We start from the raw sequence: 22,700 nt of genomic DNA on the forward strand, positions 1-22,700 counted from the left end.
ACATTTTCACATGCATTGATTTAAATAAACTTGTGAAACTTAAACACTCCTTCCCTCCAAAACAGCCATATTTTCCTTGTTTGATTATTAAATTATAAAAAAATAGAAATATTTTATCATGATATCATAATTGCTTTGTAAAACATCATAGGACATCATTTTATACATTACCTTTATGCCTAGGAATTAAGGCCCTTTTGGTAAATAAATTAATTATTAGACAATATATCAACATATATAATAAAACAAGTTATGATATATATATATATATATATATCACCCATGAGAAAAGACAAAACTATAGCAGTAACACACACACACACACACACACACACACACACACACACATATATATAAAGAATACAAATCACATGGCAAATAACAATCCTTTCAAGTGCACTGGATCCAGCAAGGGATCACGTGTGTCAGGGATTGATTAAGATAAATGCAATAAACTGACAATGAACAGTGTGAAACTAGTATCTATCTAGCCTGTCAGTGCTTATGACTCTTTAATTTCTTTTTCAAAGGCAAATACAAAATATAGACAAGACAAACAAATAAAATGGTTATGTTTGCAAAACTTTACATGGATGTAAGCCAACACATTTTCTTTTAAATAATTCTCTAAATTTGCTTAATTGCCCTTAGACTACTATATCAATGAAATATCCAGGATGTACTGGTAATTTGCACTTACATAAATTTACATAAAATAACAGATGTTGTTATGGCTCATCAGTTTCTAGGTCAATACAAATATTTTCCAGTATCATCAACAAGCTGAAATAGACTAGTTGAAACATAATAAAGTAAAAGGTTTAATTCCTGTAGAAACATCCATGTAAAATTTCGCAAACATAACTGTTTTTCAGTTTTATTTGTTTGTTTTGTCTATGTTTAGTATTTGCCTTTGAAAAATACTCATTAAAGAGTCAAAAGTGCTCAGGCTAGTTCGATATTAGTTTCACACTGTTCATTGTCAGTTTATTGCATATATATATATATATATATATATATATATATATATATATTCTTTAGAGAAACAGCGATCTCATCAGATACTTCATCATGAAGAAAGTCAAATACATCTGGGACTACAACGGTGGCCGATTTCACAAGCTGGTGTAAGTCATTCATATAAGGCATAGTGGGACATCTTAGGTTGACCTGAAAAGGCACATATTAGAATTGAATACACAATTTTTAACAGCAGACCCTCATTATAATAATATTGAGTAATACTTTACAATTGTATCATTTTGTACGAATGGTTCCTTTTTAACACACATTATGATAATTCATGTCTGCTGTATTACTGTATAATATGGTTCCTTTTTAACACACATTATGATAATGCATGTCTGCTGTATTACTGTATAATATGGTTCCTTTTTAACACACATTATGATAATGCATGTCTGCTGTATTACTGTATAATATGGTTCCTTTCTAACACACAATATGATAATGCGTGGTTTTAGGTCAACAACCACACATGGTCCAGTGTATGCTTAGGAATGAAATAGTAATTTTAGGTCAATGTCTGCACATGGTCCAGTGTAATTTTAGTAATGAAATATTAATTTTAGGTCAACATCCACACATGGTCCAGTGTAATCTTAGTGATGAAATAGTAATTTTAGGTCAACATCCACACATGGTCCAGTGTAATCTTAGCAATGAAAGAGTACATTTAGGGTCAACATCCACACATGGTCTAGTTTAAGCTTAGTAATGAAAGAGTACTTTTAGGGTCAACATCCACACATGGTCCAGTGTAAGCTTAGTAATGAAAGAGTACTTTTTGGTCAACATCCACACATGGTCCAGTGTAATCTTAGTAATGAAAGAGTACTTTTAGGTCAACCAGATATTTTGTCAGCTTTAGGTATTTTTCGATATTGCCAAGCTATATTTTATTATGACCATTACAGATTTCATAGGTTGTATAATTTTGCTTTGAATATAGACACACTGATATTATTACATTGCTATGTTAAACCAAAATAGCTTATTCTCTCTGAATTATTCTCACACCTTAAATAAAGATATCTTGATTAGTATAAGCTGCACCAAGTTATAACTGGTTTATGTAATTACATCAGTATGCTATTTAAAGCTTGATTTTTGATCGATACAGCACTTGCTGCTTAGTAGCCTCCTGCCACTGAATAATGATACCGTTCATAGCCTGAGGAACATGTCTGCATTTGGTCACATTCATGAATTAATAATCCACCAATAGCATGTTGTATATGAGGGACAAAGGAAGTGGCAACTATACAGGAAACAATAAGGCAAGAAAAAGGTAAAACAGATCATCTGACACTGCTAAGGAGCATTGATTGAACATAATTAGCATAATTTACAAATATGTCCAATGTTGTATTGACAAAAGGAATGAATTAACAACAAAAATATTAGTGATATCAAAAATACATATATTTTGTTGTAATTTAAATATGGTTACCCTGTTTTGCAATCATAGATTATTAAAATTAAGAAGAAAAAGACATATTGTCAATATTTAATGCTGGAAATACAATTCTCATCTAAACTGATCTGTCGGATAGTTACATTAAAATCTGAATGCCAAGGACTTTATTAACTGTAGAATTAGGATTCTGCAGTAAAATCCCTCACTTGTTAAAAGATACTGTCAAGATACAAACAAAAAACAAGAAATGGCGGGTATTCTCTTGCAGACATCATATTTCAAGCACAATTCAGCACATATCCTGCAACAGAATTTCCTTTGGATAACACATTGAAATTTACAATTGTGGATCACTTACTATGAGAAAGAAACATCTAATGATTTGACACATCAAAGAAAACATCAATGTCACCTATGCTGAACACTTGTTCATTGTGAAAATATGGGGTTCCCTCTTGTAGAACACTGGCTTAGTTTTGTGTTTGATTTAACAACCCAAAATCAAAATGTAAGCTTGCTATAGTTAATACTTTTAAACAGACACCGATGTCTAGTCCTAGTGCACCCTGATAATTCACGAACCCACTTATAATCAAAAGGCAGGTGTGGATCCTTATTTAAAGGACTAGCTTTTGCTTAACATTTATGAATTGCAAGCAAAATTTTAAAACGAAACATTTTTATATTGCTTGTTTAATCATTGAAAATTGTGGTTTGTGCATATAAATTTGGAATCAACACAATGAACATTTCAGAATTTAATAAGAAATTATATTTTCTGTAAGATGGTCTTAAATATATTTCCCCAGTAAGTGACACAATATACAATGAAATACCAACCAATGACACATTTGTCAATGCATACAGCTGGCAACACTGAAAGAAATAAATACCAATTAAAGATGCCTTTTCAAATGACATATGTGTTTTCCTTTTTTAAATTGGGTTCTATATAACCATTACAATTTAATGTGCTTTCTTCTTTTCAAGCAAGAGTCTGCTAACTCATGATGCTGCCTGCTTGCACTTATGTGAGAACCTAATTGAGAACGTATTCATCAGTTAAGCTAGATTTATTTGGTTCTTAATGCAATTATCCTTGGGCATGATAACACAAGCCACCTGAAAACTTGATTGTCTTAATCAAATACAAGAAATGTGCCTTTCTTTAATAGTAGTAAGTGCAGTCCAAGAGAAAAATACCATTCATAACATTTGAATATATCATCCAATTGGATTATAAAGGTTTAAAGTTGACATTTTCTTGTTAGATGCATAAGATTCAATTTTCATATCATCTGTTGCATGAGGTGAATATAGGTCTCGAGATCAATATATTTTATAAAAATTCTTTTATGTCGTTTTATTTCTTCTCTAAACATTTTTAAAAAAATGGATTGGATGTTTGGAGTAAAAAATCCAGATCAGTAATAAAAGAGTAAAACAAACAGTCATGTAAGAATGCATTTTCAGGCACAACATTTTAATGTAAATATGATTTGTTTTACTTTGGGGTTCATATAAAGGGATAGACTAAACCACAAACACACAAAACAATATGCAACCAGAGTGCTGATGTCTATCTCATCAAAAAGTGTCTTATCATTATAAAATTAACATGCTTGGAATAAAAACTCATTTTATTTAAGGATACATACTTTTGTAGAATCATAAAGTACTAATAATAATAATAATAATGAGGACTTTGTATAGTACCTAATCTTTACAAGCTCTATGAGCTTTACAACATTAGACAACACATATAAGATAAAAAACATATAATAATATTATTACAAAAACAAACACCATGAAATTAGAAAAACATTAAAAGATAAAAAAACATGCTGAGAATATTTCAGGTAGGAAACATTATTAGGTCTTTAAGTTTGCTCTTGCAGTCAAAATAAGTGAGTTTTGAGAGCCCTCTTGAATGTAATCACTGTGTCTTTGTGTCTAAGTTCAGTGGGCAATTCATTCCATGTTGCTGGGCCCTGGTATGCAGAAAAATGCTGTCCATATGACTTTGTTTTCATAGTGGGAATAATGAGTATATGATTGTCAGAAGAGGTGTGTAAATATCTTGCTGGTGTTTACACATGGGTGAGGTCGGATAGGTATGTTGGACTGGAGTCCATCAGTGAAACGTAGCACAGAGAACAAATTTTGTGTTTGATTCTGGATCGAATGGATAGCCAGTGTAGGATAGAGAGCAGCAGGGAGGTGTGCTCTGATCGTGGTACTCTAAGTATGATCTGAGCAGCTGTGTTTTGAACTTTTTGAAGTTTCTGGAGTAGATATTGAGATGAACCAGACAGAATTGAGTTACAATAGTCCAGTCTTGAAAGTACTAATGAACACACAAGTGTTTTAGTGGCATCAACTGAAAGATATTTGCGAATTGAGCTGATGTGTCTCAGCTCAAGATATGCAGCCTTGCATATGTTCATGACATGTTGGTGCAATGTGAGAGTACTGTCCAGAGTAACACCTAGGTTTCGTACTGATTGTGTGAATTTAATGTTGGCATTGCTGATATTTATTGTTTGAGGTAAAGGATGTGACTGAGAAAGTCTTTGTGTTGTGATCAGAATGGCCTCAGTTTTATCATCAGCACAAAATGGTTTCATCATGACATTATGACATCAGAGATGTGACACCACCAGTTATCAAACAGTGTCAGTTCTAGGAGAGATTGGATGGAAAATAATGGTTAAAATGTCTGTTTTGTATTAAATAATGAAAAATGAATTTATTAATCACATTAACAATTCTTTAATCATAAAGACAGCGGAACTAATTTACATTAGTCATAATCCACAGTAAATAGGACATGCGGGCTTTTTGTCATGGGAACCTAATGTGAATTTAATACCTCTCATATGGAAAACATTTACTTACAAACATACTTTTTGTTCAGTATTTTATAGACAGTTGCGATCTTCATCTTGTGCACATTTGATGAATTTTTAAATGTAAATCTTGTTTCTTTATGGACATTCGGTGATGGGGGGGGGGCATGTTATGTTTTCTATCTCTTGGTGACAGTTTATCTGCCACGCTTGACGTTGCCTTGTCTGGACCATAACAAACAATGGTAAAATTTGGATAAATTTTCATGAAACTTTGCACAAGTGCACGTCATGGTAACATATTGTTTCTTGCATACCATAGGCAGACCTTCTACTTCAAGATCAATGCCTCAATATGGACAAATGTAATTCAATGACACTTAAACTAAATTGTTTTCAATGAATTTTTAACCAGGTATGCATTATGACTAAACAATATGCAACATATGATTGCCAAGCATCCTGCTTCAAGGTCAAGGCAAGAAAAATAAACCAGGCACATCTATCGATTTGTGAATATAACTTCTGAATTTGAGAAGGTGTTTTAATGAAGGTTTAGCCATTGTATCTATCCACTTGATAGTTTATTACAAATTTAATCATACCCCTTCAGCTCAAAATCAGTATCAAAGCAAAAACACTAATTCAATGGCCAATGTTCTTATCTAGGCTATCACATTTATATATTACATATATTTTGACCAAATGTACAGCAGGTTTACATCTTTTGATACACTAGTTCAATTTCTTGCTGACAGGTCAAGGTCATAGGTCATGAGATTTTCATATCATGTGATTTTGGTGGTACCAAGGCTCATTTACTTATCTGTGTAATGACCTTTCTTTGTGGATAGATATTCAACTGAGAGGAATGAAAGAAAATCAATACCAGCCCGTACAAATATTTGTGATTTTGGTTTGCATAAATCACTAGCAAAGTATAGAAAAACATTCAAAAGTCTAATGTTTCAACATTTTACAAACAATCATTCTTAACCTAATATTTTTCTCAGCAGAGGTTTTAAAACACTACTATTCTGACAAAGAAAATTTGCAACCTATGCCCACACGTGTCTTGTATGAAAAATTGAACTATAAAAGCATTGGCAATGTTCATGATAGAGAGAGAATCTCAGACGTTCCAAGAATGTTATTAAACAGAAATCCCCTTACAATTTCTTTACATGGCTGTTAACTCTTACTTGAGACAGGAAATCCAATAACAATGCAGCACATATATCTTAGTAAGCTCCTGACCTGAGATCCATATCTTTTAAAAAGTGTAACATCAAGATAAGGAATTATTCACCAATACTCTGTATTTTGCTTCATATGTATGGATGAACACAGTCATTGTTTTAGGGTGTCAAGGCAGGTTAGTTCTCTAACTAACCATAATGTCACCCTCCTTTAAAAAGTTATAATTATTATTTTTCTAATTAGTACTGTAAATAAAAATGAAGAAAGTTTGATATAAAGTGTAGATGTCTCTCCGTCATAAGTGTAGATGTCTCTCCATCATATAGTTAACCCATGGCTAGCTATATGACTCTGCTTTGTACTAAGTTACATTTAAAATCAGTCATAGAACAATCAGCATAGACAGTGATAATCTGGTACATGATTTCATTTTATGAACTGGGTCTGTGCTTTTTGGATGCACATTGTATACATATACTTTTGTTAATTCAACTCTGTGAATAGAACAGTTAAAATAATGTGACCTTACCTCTGAGGTTGCCCACTTCTATTGTAGACATGAACAGTGTTACAATGAATACTGTATATGAATATCATCCCAACATTTGGACAGTCATTTTAATCCAAGACTTTTAACAGTTTGTGTCAGGTGAATGAGACTAAACTGTGTATATTTATCTTTACAGCAACTAGAGGAGCCTGGTCCAGAACAAACAAGATTTGACATGATCTGTCCAACAATTGTGAGACCCAAACTACCAGATCTTGTGCAAAATGCAGTGGCTAATGATTCATACATGGTAGGATGTGTTGAAAATATGCATATATGGAACACCTCTCTGATAATCATGGAAACTACAGATTTTCTGATTCACATTTAAAATTTGGCTAAAAACTGAGATATACTGAAAAGCTACACAAATGTTAATTAGAATTTTCCTTATTTATTAGATAAATACAAATAGATTTTTGTAAATAATCTAGAATTAAAAACAAATTACATTCAATGCTGTCCCAAAGGTAACACAATCTGTGATTGTGATACAATAGGACACATTTTTGTTGTTGCTTACATTAACATAAACACATATTGTTCTTTCACTGAAATCATTACAGCCTTAACAAACTTTACTTAAACATTTTATACTTGGACAGAGAATTAAATTAAAACACTAAATTAGTACAAATAATGCCATTTATGTACATTATTAATCCAATTCTTGATGGTATGTGTCCCACCCCATGTTTCGAAATGTGGGCACAGTTTTGCTAACATAAATGTGTGTATGCATGATTATTGGCCTCCTCACTTGTTGCACCCCATATTTCAAAGAAAATGGAGATGTTAAGCTGTAGCTTTCTGTTTGTCTATTGATTTGTCCTTCCATCTTTCTTATGATCCTGTAGCAAATAGAGAATTTTGTTAGAATGTTTTAGCCCACTCCCTAATAAGGATTTGCCCTCCATCCCAGGGGACTGGGCCACCAAAACAATTAGGGAACTAGCATGTTGACAACTAATTGATTTTATTAACAAAAACAATATTTAAAAATCAGTATACTGAAGTATATAAACAAGACATTAGAGTAAAACGCAAGCTTATGACTGCTGATTTCAAGCAGGGAGCAGTGTTAGCAGATGTATTAGAAAGGTTTGTAAAATCCACCAGCAGAAGCTATAGGCATGGGCAGGAACATATGCCTACATTAAGTGTGATGTAGAGCCAAAACCACACTGTTCTTTTTGTTGGCATTTTGGAGCTGTAGTGTTGAAGCTGTGTCAAAGAAAAGAGGTAACTTTTGAGTATGAACATTAGCTTCTTGGGGGCGAGTGCAGTGTAGTTTTTATGTTAGAGATACATATGTGTACCCATATTGAATGGTATACATATATAATCATTTTATTTAGAAAAATAACTGTGTAGCAGATATGCAGTAAGAAATAGAGGCAAACGAGTGTACTAGTATTGACTGGTATATATATATATATATATATATATATATATATATATATATGTTTATATATAATAATTTTATTTAGAAAAAGTTGTGTTGTTAGATACACTGTCCAATGGATATGGCATTGCAGGAGCTTACCTATTACAAGAGTCCCGGCTGTACTTTTTCCATCGTATACTCTGGAAAAGGATGGAATACGATGGAAAAACATGGAAAACCCTGGAAAACGATGGAAAAATGAAATATTCTGCAGAATTTAGCATGGAAACCCTGGACATTGTGCATGGAAAATGCTGGACATGCCTGGAAAATGCTGGACATTTTGGACTTTGAAATTTTTCAGCATGGAAAACTCTGGAAAACGATGGACATTTTGGACTTTGATTTTTTTCAGCATGGAAAACCCTGGAAAATGATGGACATTTTGGACTCTGAATTTTTTTCAGCATGGAAAACCCTGGAAAAGCATGGACAGTTTAGACTTAGAATTTTCTGGATAAATTTCAGCATGGAAAACCCTGGAAAAGGATGGACAGTTTGGACTTAGAATTTTTGGGATAAATTTCAGCATGGAAAACCCTGGAAAAGAACTTAGTCAATTTTCAAGATTGGTACAAAGAATTATTTTGAATTACCTAAAGAAAGAGCAATCATGACTAAACTGCGCTGTAACACAGATTTTTGAACTTGAAACTAAACTATTATTTCAAACCTATGATAAATATATACTGAGAAATAGAGGACACAAGTCAAATAAACAAACTAAACCATACACACACACACACTTGACCCCTGCTTTAAAAAAACAAACTACAAGTGTTGAAGTAGTACATCATTTATTGTATGTACCACATATGTAATTAAATGTTCATTATCAAAAGAACATCACAATACAAAAATGTTGGTGTAACACAAACTATACATGTATGAAAAGATATCCTGAAAAATTAGTTAAATCCTGACCAGAAAATATCTGGTGCATATAAAATCATAAATATGTCCAAATCTGTTCACCACTTGAGCTTGACACTACAGTGTATAGTATGAAATTCTGCTGTGCAATGGTGAGAGCCATTTTAGTCCTTTTCATGATGATTGGGGAGAACAGTACCATAAACGGCATTTCCAATTTCAACAGCAATAATAGGTTCTCGAAGACACTTGATCCTATTTTTGATGATGAAAGGAAGTCTTCTTTCTTGTCAGAGCCAACTTCATTCCAAAGAGATGTTTGCTCATAATTATTAGTTATGTACACCTGTACAGCCCCCAGTTTCACACATTTCTTCTTTATCGGAGTACAATTTTTTGCAGATCTCACAATAAAAATTATATTTGAGATACTCCTTACTGAATTCACATTTTTCCTTCAAATCTTTGACAATTGTCAATCCTGTGTTTGCTGAAGGAAGATGCAACTGAATTGAGTCCAAAAAGTCATATATTTAGCATCTGACAAATTATGTCTTGTTGGCAAAGCCCCAAGGACAATAACATGTTCAGACTTTGTGATTTCACTACAATATATATCTTGTTATGGGGCTATGACATAAAGTGGGGGATCTGTGACATGGGATGGGTAAGACCGAGTTGCTTCATTCACCTGATGATACTGTTCATCGTCTGAACTTGATTAAAACTCTATACTTTCTTCTGAGTCAGATGAAAAACTCATGTCACTGTCACCATATCAAGTTGGTTCATCTGTTGATATTCTCATTATATTTGAAGATTAGTATTACGTACAGTCACCAATTTCATAATATCCAAGACCAACAGAACTGGAATCACCTAGATCAACAACACTGTAATGAGAAATACAAATTTTAGTGAACATGTATAATTCATATTAAAATCTTAACATTCAAACATTATTGTTTTGTTGTGGGAATTGAATATGTACAGTTAATATTACACTGTTACAGTAGTTTAGTTTGACAAATCCAATGTTAATGCATGCATCATTTAAACATGGGTAATGCAAACATGATACACAATGAATGCATGTAAATGACAAGTAATTGATACACAATAATATACTCAATCATACAAAGTACATGTGATACAACATACACTTCATAAATGTATGTGATGTTTTCAGAAAAACAACTCAAGTTTCATAATGTTTTAGGGCATTATAGGAAAAATGAAAGTAAAAATTATATTTAACATTTTAAATAATTAAAAACTGAAGTATGACAATGCATAACAATAAATTATTATATCTTGTTCTGCAAGAATCAATACTGATCAGATATTTCCTGGAATTTCTGTAATTGGCTGATTTGGTTAAATATGGTGTACATTGTGCATATATTGTGTGTGGTGTGTTGGATAACCCATACAGAGTGAATGTTCTGTTCAAACACGTACATTGAATATTCTGTCTGTAAATACTGAACGATTTCACCATATACTCAGAATTTGTTGAACTCTGAAAATTCCACTTAGTGTTGTATAGTGAAATTTGTTTATTCCTTAAATTATTGATATGGTAATGAAACTGTGTTTAAGATATGAGCCATGTTAAGCTGTGAATGTACTAGGTAAGAACAAATGTATAAAGAATAATGCTTATCTTCACACAAATAAACATTGTTGTGGGAGACAGCTGCAGACATTATTTAAAATGTAAAAAAGCTCTCTATTACTCCTGGAATTACCATTGTTTTCTCTTCTTCCAGTACATGGTGCTTTTAGGAATGGACTTTGTGGAATTAACTTCAGACTGCTTATATATTTTGTCCTGAACACCAGTACCTGTAATACACAAACAGCATTAAAACGTTTACAGACTGTACAGTCAGACTGATTAAAACATTAACATATCGTTCAAAAATCATCTTCATGGTAAAACTTGTGTACATTTTAATCTTGGTAAGATTAATGTGAAATTTTTCAAAATATCTTTTTCCAGGACTTAAGTTACTTAAGTTATGATTTTACTTATATATGTAGCAGTCTGAAAATTTAGCAGTAACCTAAAGACCTTTTTGGACTAGATCTACAAATACTCAAGAAATTCACAACTTTATCATAATACCAGAGCAGTCCCTGTTTGGGCTTACATGTATCACTGGAGTTAACATTTCCAAGACTGACAATTACAAGGTTATGGCTGTTAAAATAAAATTCCACAAATTAGGTTGCTTTGAAAGTTATATATACATATATATTGAAAAACAAAAATACCTACTCTAATTTTAAAACTGGTGCAAAAGGAAACTTGTTTTTGACCTTGTATATCTTTTCACATTTACTGAAATACTTGCTTACAGTTTAATTATCAGTCATATATATATAGTGTTGGGCGGTTAATCATATAGTCAGTTTATACTTGGGCAAACGAGATAAAGTTGAGACTCCGTTTATTTCATACTCACCTATAATATTTGGGTGTCCAATTTGTGTTGTCTTTCCATTTGTGTTCCACACCTCGACACGATATTGCCTCTTGGTCGTAAACTTTGTCTTCTAAAACCACTTTACTGTAAACCAATCATTCCCCAACATATCCAAATCACGGCGTTGGTATCCGATGTATAGATATTAACTCTTTAGATAAATCATAAATCAAAAGAGAACAAAATGCCTGATTTTTCTGTGAAGTATTCGCCTTCACGTATCGGAGTCACGTTTTTGTCACGCAGAAATAGCCGAGGTTGTTCCGTATGATGATGGCTGATGAAGCTGACTATGATGGGATATAAAATTATGAACTTATTTTTTTTAACCAATTACTACATTGAAAAAGCTGGCATATTTCGATTTCATGCGTTAGAACCAAATTTTCTGTAAAAAGAAAGAAAAAAAAAAAAACGTTTCTGTAAAGTTTGGTTCCAAATTTGTCACCGTATAACGCTTTGGATAACCAGTCTAGAATTTGGGCTCAATTTTTGATTGGAGTGTCATTGAAATTGTAAAATATAAAATATCCCAGGATTTTAAGATGACCACTGAACCAGAAATATCACTGGTTATATGGGTGAATGCTCGTCCCATTCAGGGAGGCATAATCTGTATGGCTGATGTACACTCGCCACGAAAAGAAATGGAGGAATATTGCACGGGAGAGAAAGTGATGGCGGTTTGTCGTGGATTCAAGGGATACCATGAGTGTATTATTGCGAAAATAGCAGGTAAGTCGTTACTCAGTCCAGTTGTAGCAAAATTATTTGCACGGCCGCCAAGTACCTTAGCTGCGAAAGACTTCGCGTGACGTAAATTTACGGAAAGCTATTACGATATATATCCTATGGAACAATTTCTTTTTTTTTATGCTGTTTGAAGACTGATAAATTAAACGTCAAACTTGTAAGGATATTGAAAGGTATGTGTTATGTTTTAAGCTTTGTTTACATAATTGACAACATTTTTTACTTATCCTAATGCACAATGACCAGTCATCTCGTGTCTGTCTTTCAAAGAAGTTGGTACGTGTAAATTTCACTTTAAATTTATTCACCCTTGATATTATTAATTATCTGACTGGTATTTGTATTTTTTACATCTTCGTTATTATTTTTTCAGACAGTGTCCTATTTGTAGCAATAAGTTACATTTGTTTTAATTAATTTTAGACTGTGACTCGGAAATATACCGGTAGATCTCTTTTCCAATTAATCTTAAATTCAGATTATGGCTTGTTTCTGTCTATCCAATTTATATTCCGCCATTTCAGTAATATTTAATAGTAACTTATTGTATAATTAATAAGAAAGTACAGTTGTAAACTTTTGGAAATAATTATCAATTTTCCTCACCAAAAATACTTGTTTAGGTTGTGTCCTTTAATTTCAGAAAAAAAGTGACAAGGCACAGTTATGTAAACAACTTGATGGCGACAGCTTCATTGAAATTCTTCGATCTTTTAATTTTGAATTAAGCAAGCGAGAGGTAATACCACATTTGTTTCAAATTCAAATGTCTAGAACATTAGCTGTAACCTGGAGTTGTGTATGTAGATAAGTAAATATATCAGAAACTTAGTGCATATGAATCATCATGGTGAAAATTTGGATTAAATTTTTTTTCACACCCAGCATGAGGCAGAAATATGTCAAATTTTGGATTTTAACAAAGCTGCTAAATAAATATTCAGAATGCTGTATAGCTCTGGTGAATATATTGGCAAGACACTAACTGGAGCAAGAGCCAATAATAGGCACACACAAGGCCACCTCTCCAAGACCAGTCCAGAATTCAAATAATTTATTATATATTTTAAATTATTAACCATGCGTTTTAAACTTTGTTAACCTATGACAAAATATATGCCAAATTGTAACAAAATTTTTTTATGAACTAAGGCTGGAACATTATTATGAAATTTAAACGTATACACAACTACTACTTGAAACATTATAGTGTAGACAGGCAATATTCAAATGGACAATGTAAATCTACTTTCAGTTTAAATGGTATAATCACAACTGCATGTATATGGTAGCCAGTTTGTGTGTGCGTGATTCAGATGTTTAGTAACGTAGCTTTAACAAATGTTTAGTCACATCGCTACGATGTCTGCAGTGTGGCAATTTATAGTGATGTCTAGCACTGGGATATCATGCCACAGACATGTAGCATAATGTCTCCCACCCATTCACGTTATCTTGACACCAGGTTGACCAGTCCTAACACTAACCTCTTAACCGTTTACCTTATAGAGCATAATTACAAAGTGCAGCATGCTATAAATAGAGCACCTGTTACCTATTCGACTCCATACGCATAGGCCTGCCTGTTAACTGTTAAGCAATGTAGTGTATTTTATGTTAAACAGCAATTGTAACCATTTTACATTTTTGGTACACATCTATTATGTGTGGAAAAATTTAAGATTAAAAGTCTGATTGTTATAGCTGCGTAATTATTTTTCACTGAAGAATTTTTTACGTGCTTTAAAATCTTGAGAGGACTCATTCACCGTCATGTCAGTGAGGCCGCGTGACCAATCGTAGCTGCCATTTCTCATACTTGAAATTTACAATTTGTCGTCTGCATTTACATCACTAAGTCATCTGAATTTCATAATTTATGAAAACTAATTGCTGCCTGCATCAATATCAGAGCCTTTACCTAAGTTATTGAATCTTTCGTAGTTCTGATTCTAATCGTGAAAACTTCGTAAGTACTGAATGAAATCCGCGACCTCCATTTTGGAGAGTGGAGATTATGACCCAGTTACTTTAAATAGCAGATATCGACCAGGGCATAAACAGTGACCACATGATCTGATGTAATTGTCATTCACAGAAATGAATGTAGTATCTAAATGGGGGTTTTTCCCGAAGGTGGCACTATGAAAACCGGCTTAAAATGGCTGATGTTTACAGCAGGCGTCAAAAGGCGCTTCCATGTGAATGGAGTAGAGGCACGTCCAAAAGCCATTTTTGACAGCATGTGGTGCTCACAGTGCAAACGTAAGCTCTTTCACTGGATGAAAATTTTGAAAAACATTGTCTACTAAATAGTTTGATGCAATTCAGAATAGTTGTCATCCAAGCCATTTTTGAGATACTCTACTTGCCTTGAACCCACATGTCTACTGCTATGGGAGGCTAGTTCTTCTTCCTAGCTGACTATTGGTATTTCACTATCAACATACTGCAGAGCAACTATGGAAGGTGTACATGCCTGACATCAATTTCAAGAACAACACAAGCCCGAAACACCTAGTTCACAAATATATCTATATCTATAAATAGTAAACAATAATAGCTGAAAAAGTCATACCATAGCCTTAAGTTAAGAAATTTGCCATGGGCCAATTTACGAACTGGACCCTGCCACCTAAACTTTCTCTACAATAGTATCAACTGCATTCTGAATACCTCCTAAAATCCTGTGAATGTATTAGCAATTACAAGCCATCTATTCAGACAGTCTGTATATTTGAATGTAGAAAAACTGTTTCTACATGCTTTAAACATTATATTTGACTTTTGTAAAATATTTGTGTGAATGTATCACTCTGAGTTGACTTCAATTAGCTTGACTTTATGATTCTACGTGATATCATTGGTACATGTTCATTGGTTATTGTTAGATATCATTTTACTCAATGAAATAACATGTATTGTTGTACTGTTATGATTTCCTGGAGACGTTTAGGTTGTTAATTCATATGTTTTATTCTTATCACTTCAAATAAACAAAGGCAAAGACCAGTTATGAACACTATGTAGTATTGAGCCTACACTCTAAAACGGCATTAATTGTTAACATAGAGGGGGACTTCTTAGTGGTCTCCCCTGATCCAAAGTTATATATGTGATGCCTAATGGGACTATTACATCAGCATAATCTGAGAAACAAGAGGTTACAGAATTGCCATTCTCAAATTCATCCCAGATGAATTAGAGCTGCAGATGTGTTGACTGGTCTGGAAGCGACAATGCAGTTGCAGAAATTGGGACATTTTGTGCCCGTCTGTCAATTGTAGATACGATGTGGAGGAGTGCCGCATATCAAGGTAGCCCAGTTGATGTTAGTCCCACTCCAACATGTCCAAGAATGGCCTTTGACATACCTGCCATAATTAAAAACAAACTTTTTTTACTCCCAATTGTCCATAACACGATTGTGTTTTGGAAAAAATGATTTTCAGCTAACTATGTAAAACATGTAGGATACATAAATGGTAAACAGTTCTGCTTGGAGTTACTAAAAACTTTCTTTGTGGCAGTTTATGCAGCAAGGTGTAAAAGAGGCAATTAAATGGTAAGAAGGTCCATCATAAATACATGGGGTCTTTTGATGACTGCTTTGGTGAAGCCCAATTGTGCTAATATGCACTGGTAGTTCTCACAAAGTTGAACAACTCAATCCTTTTTAAGTTATTGTTGGACTAAAGAGAAGCTAGATGCATGGTGAAGAACACAAGTTATTACTCATCATTGGCTTGCATGAAAATGTTTAAGCTATTTGCATTTGTAATTATTAGCAAGTTTCTTAACAATGGCAACATTTCTTCTAATCAAGTTTTATACCATCTATAAAGCACAACATATGAATATCTTTGTTCGTATAATTTAAGTGAGATTTTATTTTTCAAGGTGATTCAGGGAGCAATAAGCTATCAACAAAGCCTAGCAAACAAATTTCAGAACTCCTGATGGATGACGATTTAATATTTAAAGGACAACAACAAGGATGAACCTTTAATTCACCACACCTACCTGCAAGCAACATAATGACATATGTAATTCTAGGCTGTATGAAGTTCATACAAATAATACATTTAGATTAGTTCTCTTTATTATAAAATAGATTTACACAGTTGAGTTGTGTTGCTAAAGTGCTAAGCTCCATACTGTTGTATCATTTATAAAGCGCCACTTGAATTGAAAATAGCATGTCTTCCCATTCCTAAATGTTCAGTTTGAAATTTGACATAGGCTATTTTTTTATTTAGAGACAAACATACCATGCAGTCAAACTACATCAAATACAAGTATAACAAAGTTGATGTTATCGTCATCAAGACTAAAAAAATCTCTTTTCTGATAAGGATTTGCTTAGAGAATCCAGCAGGGAAATTTGAGCAACAGTACCATCCAGTCTTTAGTGAGTGCAATGGTGAACACTAATGTCATTCAAACCTACTAATGAACTACAGAGAACTCCAAATAAATGCATCTAATTAAGTCTATATTTTACCGTGCAATGGATTTAAAGAAAAAAACATGGTATATATTTATATATAATATCAGCATTGAGTTCTTTTTTTAGTGTTTTCACATGTTTATTTATATTGATGATATTTTCAATGCTAAATCTGCCAACTATTCTTTTTTTGTAGGTGTATTAAGTGCTTGGAAGAAAAACATTCAAGTTATTTTCTAAATTTTCTAAATTCAGATTTGAATTTCCGATTATTACTATATGAAAATAATAGCTTATTTTCAAAATGAAGAAAATGCTTTTTTGGTCAATGCACTGCCTCTCCTTGATATCTCAAAGCACTCAAGTCTCAAAACCCCCAAATACTTTCAAGGAATATTGCCTGTATGCCTTTGTGCCTCTAATTCTGGGCAAATGGATTTTAATTGGGTATAATTAATCCAAATGTATCCTGAATGATGCCTTTCCAGCTGCCACCCAGCCAGTCAAGATATCAGGCCAGCCATACATTTTGAATAGTGGCTACAGATTCATCACTTTGGCGAGCCTGCCACATACTTGGCCAGTGTGCCATGGTATATGGAACTATACCGGGTTCAAACTGTTTAAACCCTCCATATTGTTACTCCTTATGAATGGGCGATCCTGAAACTGCCCATCCAGCTGCCCAGCCAATATACAGGCGTACTGGCCAGCCAATATACAGGCATACTGGCCAGCCAATATACAGGCATACTGGCCAATCAATATACAGGCATATTGGCCAGCCAATATACAGGCATACTGGCCAGTCAATATACAGGTGTACTGGCCAGCCAATATACAGGTGTACCGGCCAGCCAGAAGCTGAGCCAGCTATTCATCATACTCTCCAGCCAATTAAACCATCAAGTCATTTATTTGCGGCTTATGCATTGTAGTGATACCATAATACTTGCATGGATGGTGGTGATACGCCTGTTGCAATGGATGTTTTATACAGACATGGATTTAGGCTATGATGAGGATGGTTCACAAAGTGAGTATTAGGATACCCTTGACAAAATAACAAACTTGGATCCAACCATGGAATGGACTCCTTCTAGTTTCAAAGCAGCTGTCAAAGAAATATGCAGTATGGCTCACACAATGTTTCAAAACTCCATGTGTCTTAAGTGGGGTGGAGAGAGAAAGTTGTGGGGATTAATTAATAATTCCTCCACCATCTCTCCTCACCAATCCTGACAATGCTGAGGTGGAATACGGAGATTTCTTTCTGGTGGAATCGCTGCAGATGACTACCATGGATTGGATGTGGTCTCAATAAAATGGGCATTGTTTACTGATTAAGACCACTGCAGACATGGTCTAAGGAACTTTATGGAGAGAGAGAGAGAGGTACCAATTTATGTATATAGTTGTCCGTTTCAGAGCAACAAATATGATAATTCAGATAGACAATATACATATTAACACTACAATTTTCATACCTTTTTTGAATGTACAATACATTCATTTCCTTATTTCTGTTGCAGTTCACACTTTGTTATGTATCATCTGACAATCAGTGATAGAACAATCCCTGCAGTGAACAGAAAGACAAAGAAAGATATATTCAAATTTTATAATTGCATTAATATCTGACTGCAATAGTTACCCTATGCATGAGTTCTCATTAACATATGATAGAGTTACCCCATGCATGAGTTATCATTAACATATGATACAGTAGTTACCCCATGCATGAGTTCTCATTAACATACGATACAATAGTTACCCCATGCATGAGTTCTCATTAACATACGATACAGTAGTTACCCCATGCATGAGTTCTCATTAATATATGATACAGTAGTTACCCCATGCATGAGTTCTCGTTAACATACAAAACAATTTCTTCAAACATCCAATCACCGGTTCACAGAGGGGTAATTAAAACTTGACAGAGCATTATTCTGGTAGTAACTGATGCCTGAAAGCTAATTGACCATTTACTGTTCCAGAAATATACAGATGACAAAAAGTTTAGTCCATTCCCATACTAAATGTCTTAAATTTAAAATGTAAAATTTTATATTAAACAACTGTTTTCTTTCAAGATTTTCACAAAACGTCATCCTAGATACTATGCTTTCTCACGATCTTTAAATGATAGTTGCTCATGTGCAAATTAATAACCTAGGACAACAGATATGTAACCATCAACATAGTTTGTTTTCTTTGCAACTGACATTTCAGTTTCCTGTGCCAACTGATAACTTAAAAGCACAACATCTGCTCTTCCACAAGTTTGTTTTCTTTGTTATTATGTTGACAATTAACAATACTCTGGATTTGGTGAACAATGTTTTTTCTATTGAATGAGCACATTATTGAATCATACTGTATAACCATAATATATTCTTTTCTTTGATTGTTGTACAAGAAAAATTAGTTTTAGAGAGACAAACTAGTAAACTAATGAAAACAGCTAGTATCAAATGTTTGCCTTAATCTGTTCATTATAATCTAATTCCATCAGTCATATCACCTAAGTAAAGATTATTTCTTAATGAAGTGTGACACAAACCTCAAAATAAGATTAGTTGTTTAAATGGGGTGATGGTCTTTCACTGAACTTAAACAGATTTAATTTTTTGATCATTTATTTATATTAATGGGGTTTACAGCATTTGATCTTCCTGATTATCTTATATCAGAATGAATTCCTGCTTTTACAGTTCAGCAGTTGAACACATTACCATTGCTGTACAATTAGCTTATATTAAATCATGTTCCTGCCTTTACATTAATTCATTAGTGGAATATGCTTGCTGTATAATGTCGTGCAGTATAATTATCTTATACCAAAATGTACTGCATCCTTTATAAATAAACAGTGAAAAAACAATATCCTTGCTGTATAATTATCTCAAATCAAAATGTAGTCCTACTTTTAAAAGTCAACAGACTGCTCTGGTGGCCTAAGTGTTTAGAGCGTCAACCTCAGGTGTGGGAGGTTGCAGGTTTCAAACCCCGACCAAGTGATACCAAAGACTTATAAAAATGGTACTAGCTGCTGCCTTGCTTGGCGTTCAGCATTAAGTGGTTAATGTTAGGACTGGTTGGCCTGGTGTCAGGAAAATATGGCTGGGTAGGACATGATCCTACATGTCTGCAGCATGATACCCCAGTGCTAGACAGCACTATAAATGGCCACACTGCAGATATAACTGAAAAATATTAAGTTATGTTAAAAATCCAAAATCAGACACACACATACATGTACACAAAAGTCAACTGTGGAACACATTACACTTGCTGTATAGTTATCTTACAACAAAACGTATTCCAGTACCTATATCATGGAATACACATTATGATGTTATATACCAGTACCTGTATCATGGAATACACATAATGATGTTGTATACCAATATTATATTATACTAAAATGGTTTCCTGCCAGTATAAATGAACATTCCTGTGTACTTATCTAATATGAAAATGAGTTCCTGCCATAGCAATTCAAGAGTCTAACACATTAACCATGTGTTCTGATTCCCTTTTATCAAAAAGTGTTCCTGCCTTTACAATTCAAAATTGGAACACATTAACCTTGCTGTATACCTATCTCATATGAATACATATTCCTGTGTTTACAATTCAACACAGGATCATATTGCCCTTGTTGTATAATTATCTTGTATGAAAACTTATTCCTATTGATACAGTTCAACAGCGGGGCACACATAATCATGTTGAATAATAATCTTGTATCAAAATGTATCCTGCCTTTATAATTCAACACTGGAACACTATGCTCCTCCTGTATAATAATCTTATATCAAAATTTATCATATGCTCAATTTTTCCCCGTTAACTTTACATTGTCAGAATCATGCAGTATTACCCAATACTGAACCCACACGCTAATACACATATAGCATTCATATGTGCATAAAGGAACTACTTTCTATTGTAAACAAACACTGGACACAAACGCCAGCACTTTTGATTTGTAAACAAATCATGTACACTCACGTAAGAGGTGCTTTACATTGTGGTTGTTTAAATTTGCTTCTGAATGAACTAAAACAGATGTTTCATGGACTGCCACATACCAGCTGCTTTGGCACATTCCACATTGATACAATGTTTTAGATTTAGGCTAGCTACAGTATACAACAGACACAAGAAAATGTCCTTACAAATAACATACAAGTGACAAGTCATATACTGTCTGCTTTAGATGGAGATATGAATGGCAAAAAAAATATACTTACAGTTTTACATCCTGAATTTCCTCAAAATGTACTTTCTTAGTTCTGCAAATCTGAATTACATGAGCCGTGTCATAGGTTCTCAATCTTGATGACTCATTTTGAAATTGTACTGTAATTTCGATGACAAGTGCAATTACATCCTCCTTACTGCACTCAATTAAATAAGCATTACATTACATTCCATAGCATCTTTTTGATAATTGCAATTGAAAGACTTCGTATTTTTCCCACATTATGATTTCAAACATTCAATGACAGAAACAGAAACACATTTGCAGATGTCAACATGCTTCTCCCTTGCTTATTCAATCCCATATATTTCATGTGGAATTATCACATACAAATCCAGTCCATAAAATTTCATAGAATTGAAACAAGTACCAAAATCTATTCATTCCAGATCAAATGGAAAAGTTGTTGCAATGCACATTCATTCACAATATGACTCCAAATTTCAATTTTAACTAGACATGCCATTTTCTTTTGAAAGTTATGTTGAGCGCGCGACTAAGTTCAGATTTATCTGGGTGGAGTTATGTGCACAGTAATGATGTTGGTGTTGTGTAATGATGAATATGCGCTTGTGTATTTAGTTTGGAATATGGAATACATTCTTTTACATTGTTTCTTATAGTGTATTTTGTTTATATAATTATGCCTTAGGTAGAATAAAAAAATGAGCATAAAATAAAAAGGTTACTACATTGGTATGGGAAAATATGAACTCGTTTTGTCAGATGGATATACTGCACTCCCAAGGTTGTGCAGTATTCCATCCAAAAAACTCATTCGTATTTTCCCATACAAATGCAGTAACCTATAAGTATTGCTCACTTCACAATTCAATACATGTAGTGGAACATGTTATTGTTGCTATATAATTATCTTATATAAAAAAGTATTGCTGCCTTTACAATTCAAAAGTAGAAAATATTAACCCTGCTGTATAATTTTTGATCTCATATCAAAATGTATTCCTGTCAGCACTTAAATAATGGAACACAATCACCCTTGCTGTATAAGTATCCCATATCAAATCATATTCCTGCCTTTAAAATTCAACAGTAAAACACAATTTCTATACAGTTATTTCGTATCAAAATGTGTTCCTGCTTATACAGTTGAATAATGGAACACATTACCCTTACAGTATTATTATCTGATATCAAAATGTATACCTGCCTTTACAGTTCAACAGTAGAACACATTACCTTTGCTATTTAATTACCTTATACCAAAGCATGTTCCTGCCATTGAAATTCAACTGTCTAACACATTAACCATCTTGTATGATTTACCTTTTACCAAAACATATTCCTGCCTTTATAATTCAAAAGTGGAACACATTAACCTTGGTAAATACCTATTTCATATAAATACATAT

At 33.3% G+C, this 22,700-nt stretch overlaps 2 protein-coding genes and 1 long non-coding RNA gene across 6 annotated transcripts in view; 2 read left to right on the plus strand and 1 right to left on the minus strand.

Annotated features, from left to right (window-relative positions):
* The window catches only part of LOC149781393 (uncharacterized), an 84,304-nt gene extending 75,897 nt beyond the window's left edge, over positions 1 to 8,407 (plus strand). The window contains exons 7-8 of one of the 2 annotated variants that reach the window (XR_016414503.1): positions 1,042 to 1,127; positions 7,176 to 8,407. Coding sequence is in view for 1 of the 2 variants with exons in the window: in XM_089934744.1 (XP_089790870.1) it covers positions 7,176 to 7,182 (7 nt within the window). In the remaining variant the exon portion in view is untranslated. The remainder of the gene's footprint in view (positions 1 to 1,041; positions 1,128 to 7,175) is intronic. The other variant, XM_089934744.1, reaches the window with a different exon arrangement.
* Positions 8,408 to 8,524: 117 nt separating this feature from the next.
* Positions 8,525 to 11,968, minus strand: LOC149781394 (uncharacterized). The gene is made up of 3 exons (XR_016414704.1): positions 11,831 to 11,968; positions 11,111 to 11,207; positions 8,525 to 10,252 (listed from the first exon to the last, which is right to left on the minus strand). It is a non-coding gene; the product is annotated as an uncharacterized LOC149781394 (long non-coding RNA).
* A 481-nt stretch (positions 11,969 to 12,449) lies between these two features.
* LOC149781395 (polyamine-transporting ATPase 13A3-like) overlaps positions 12,450 to 22,700 on the plus strand; it is a 110,338-nt gene continuing 100,087 nt past the window's right edge. For all 3 annotated transcript variants that reach the window (XM_089935488.1, XM_089935489.1, XM_089935490.1), the window contains exons 1-2: positions 12,450 to 12,586; positions 13,248 to 13,343. The gene's annotated coding sequence lies outside the window, so the exon portion shown is untranslated. The remainder of the gene's footprint in view (positions 12,587 to 13,247; positions 13,344 to 22,700) is intronic.

The sequence above is a fragment of the Sinohyriopsis cumingii genome, chromosome 15 (genome assembly GCF_028554795.1).
Source record: "Sinohyriopsis cumingii isolate HCF-2022 chromosome 15, ASM2855479v2, whole genome shotgun sequence".
Classification (NCBI taxonomy): Eukaryota; Metazoa; Mollusca; class Bivalvia; order Unionida; family Unionidae; genus Sinohyriopsis; species Sinohyriopsis cumingii.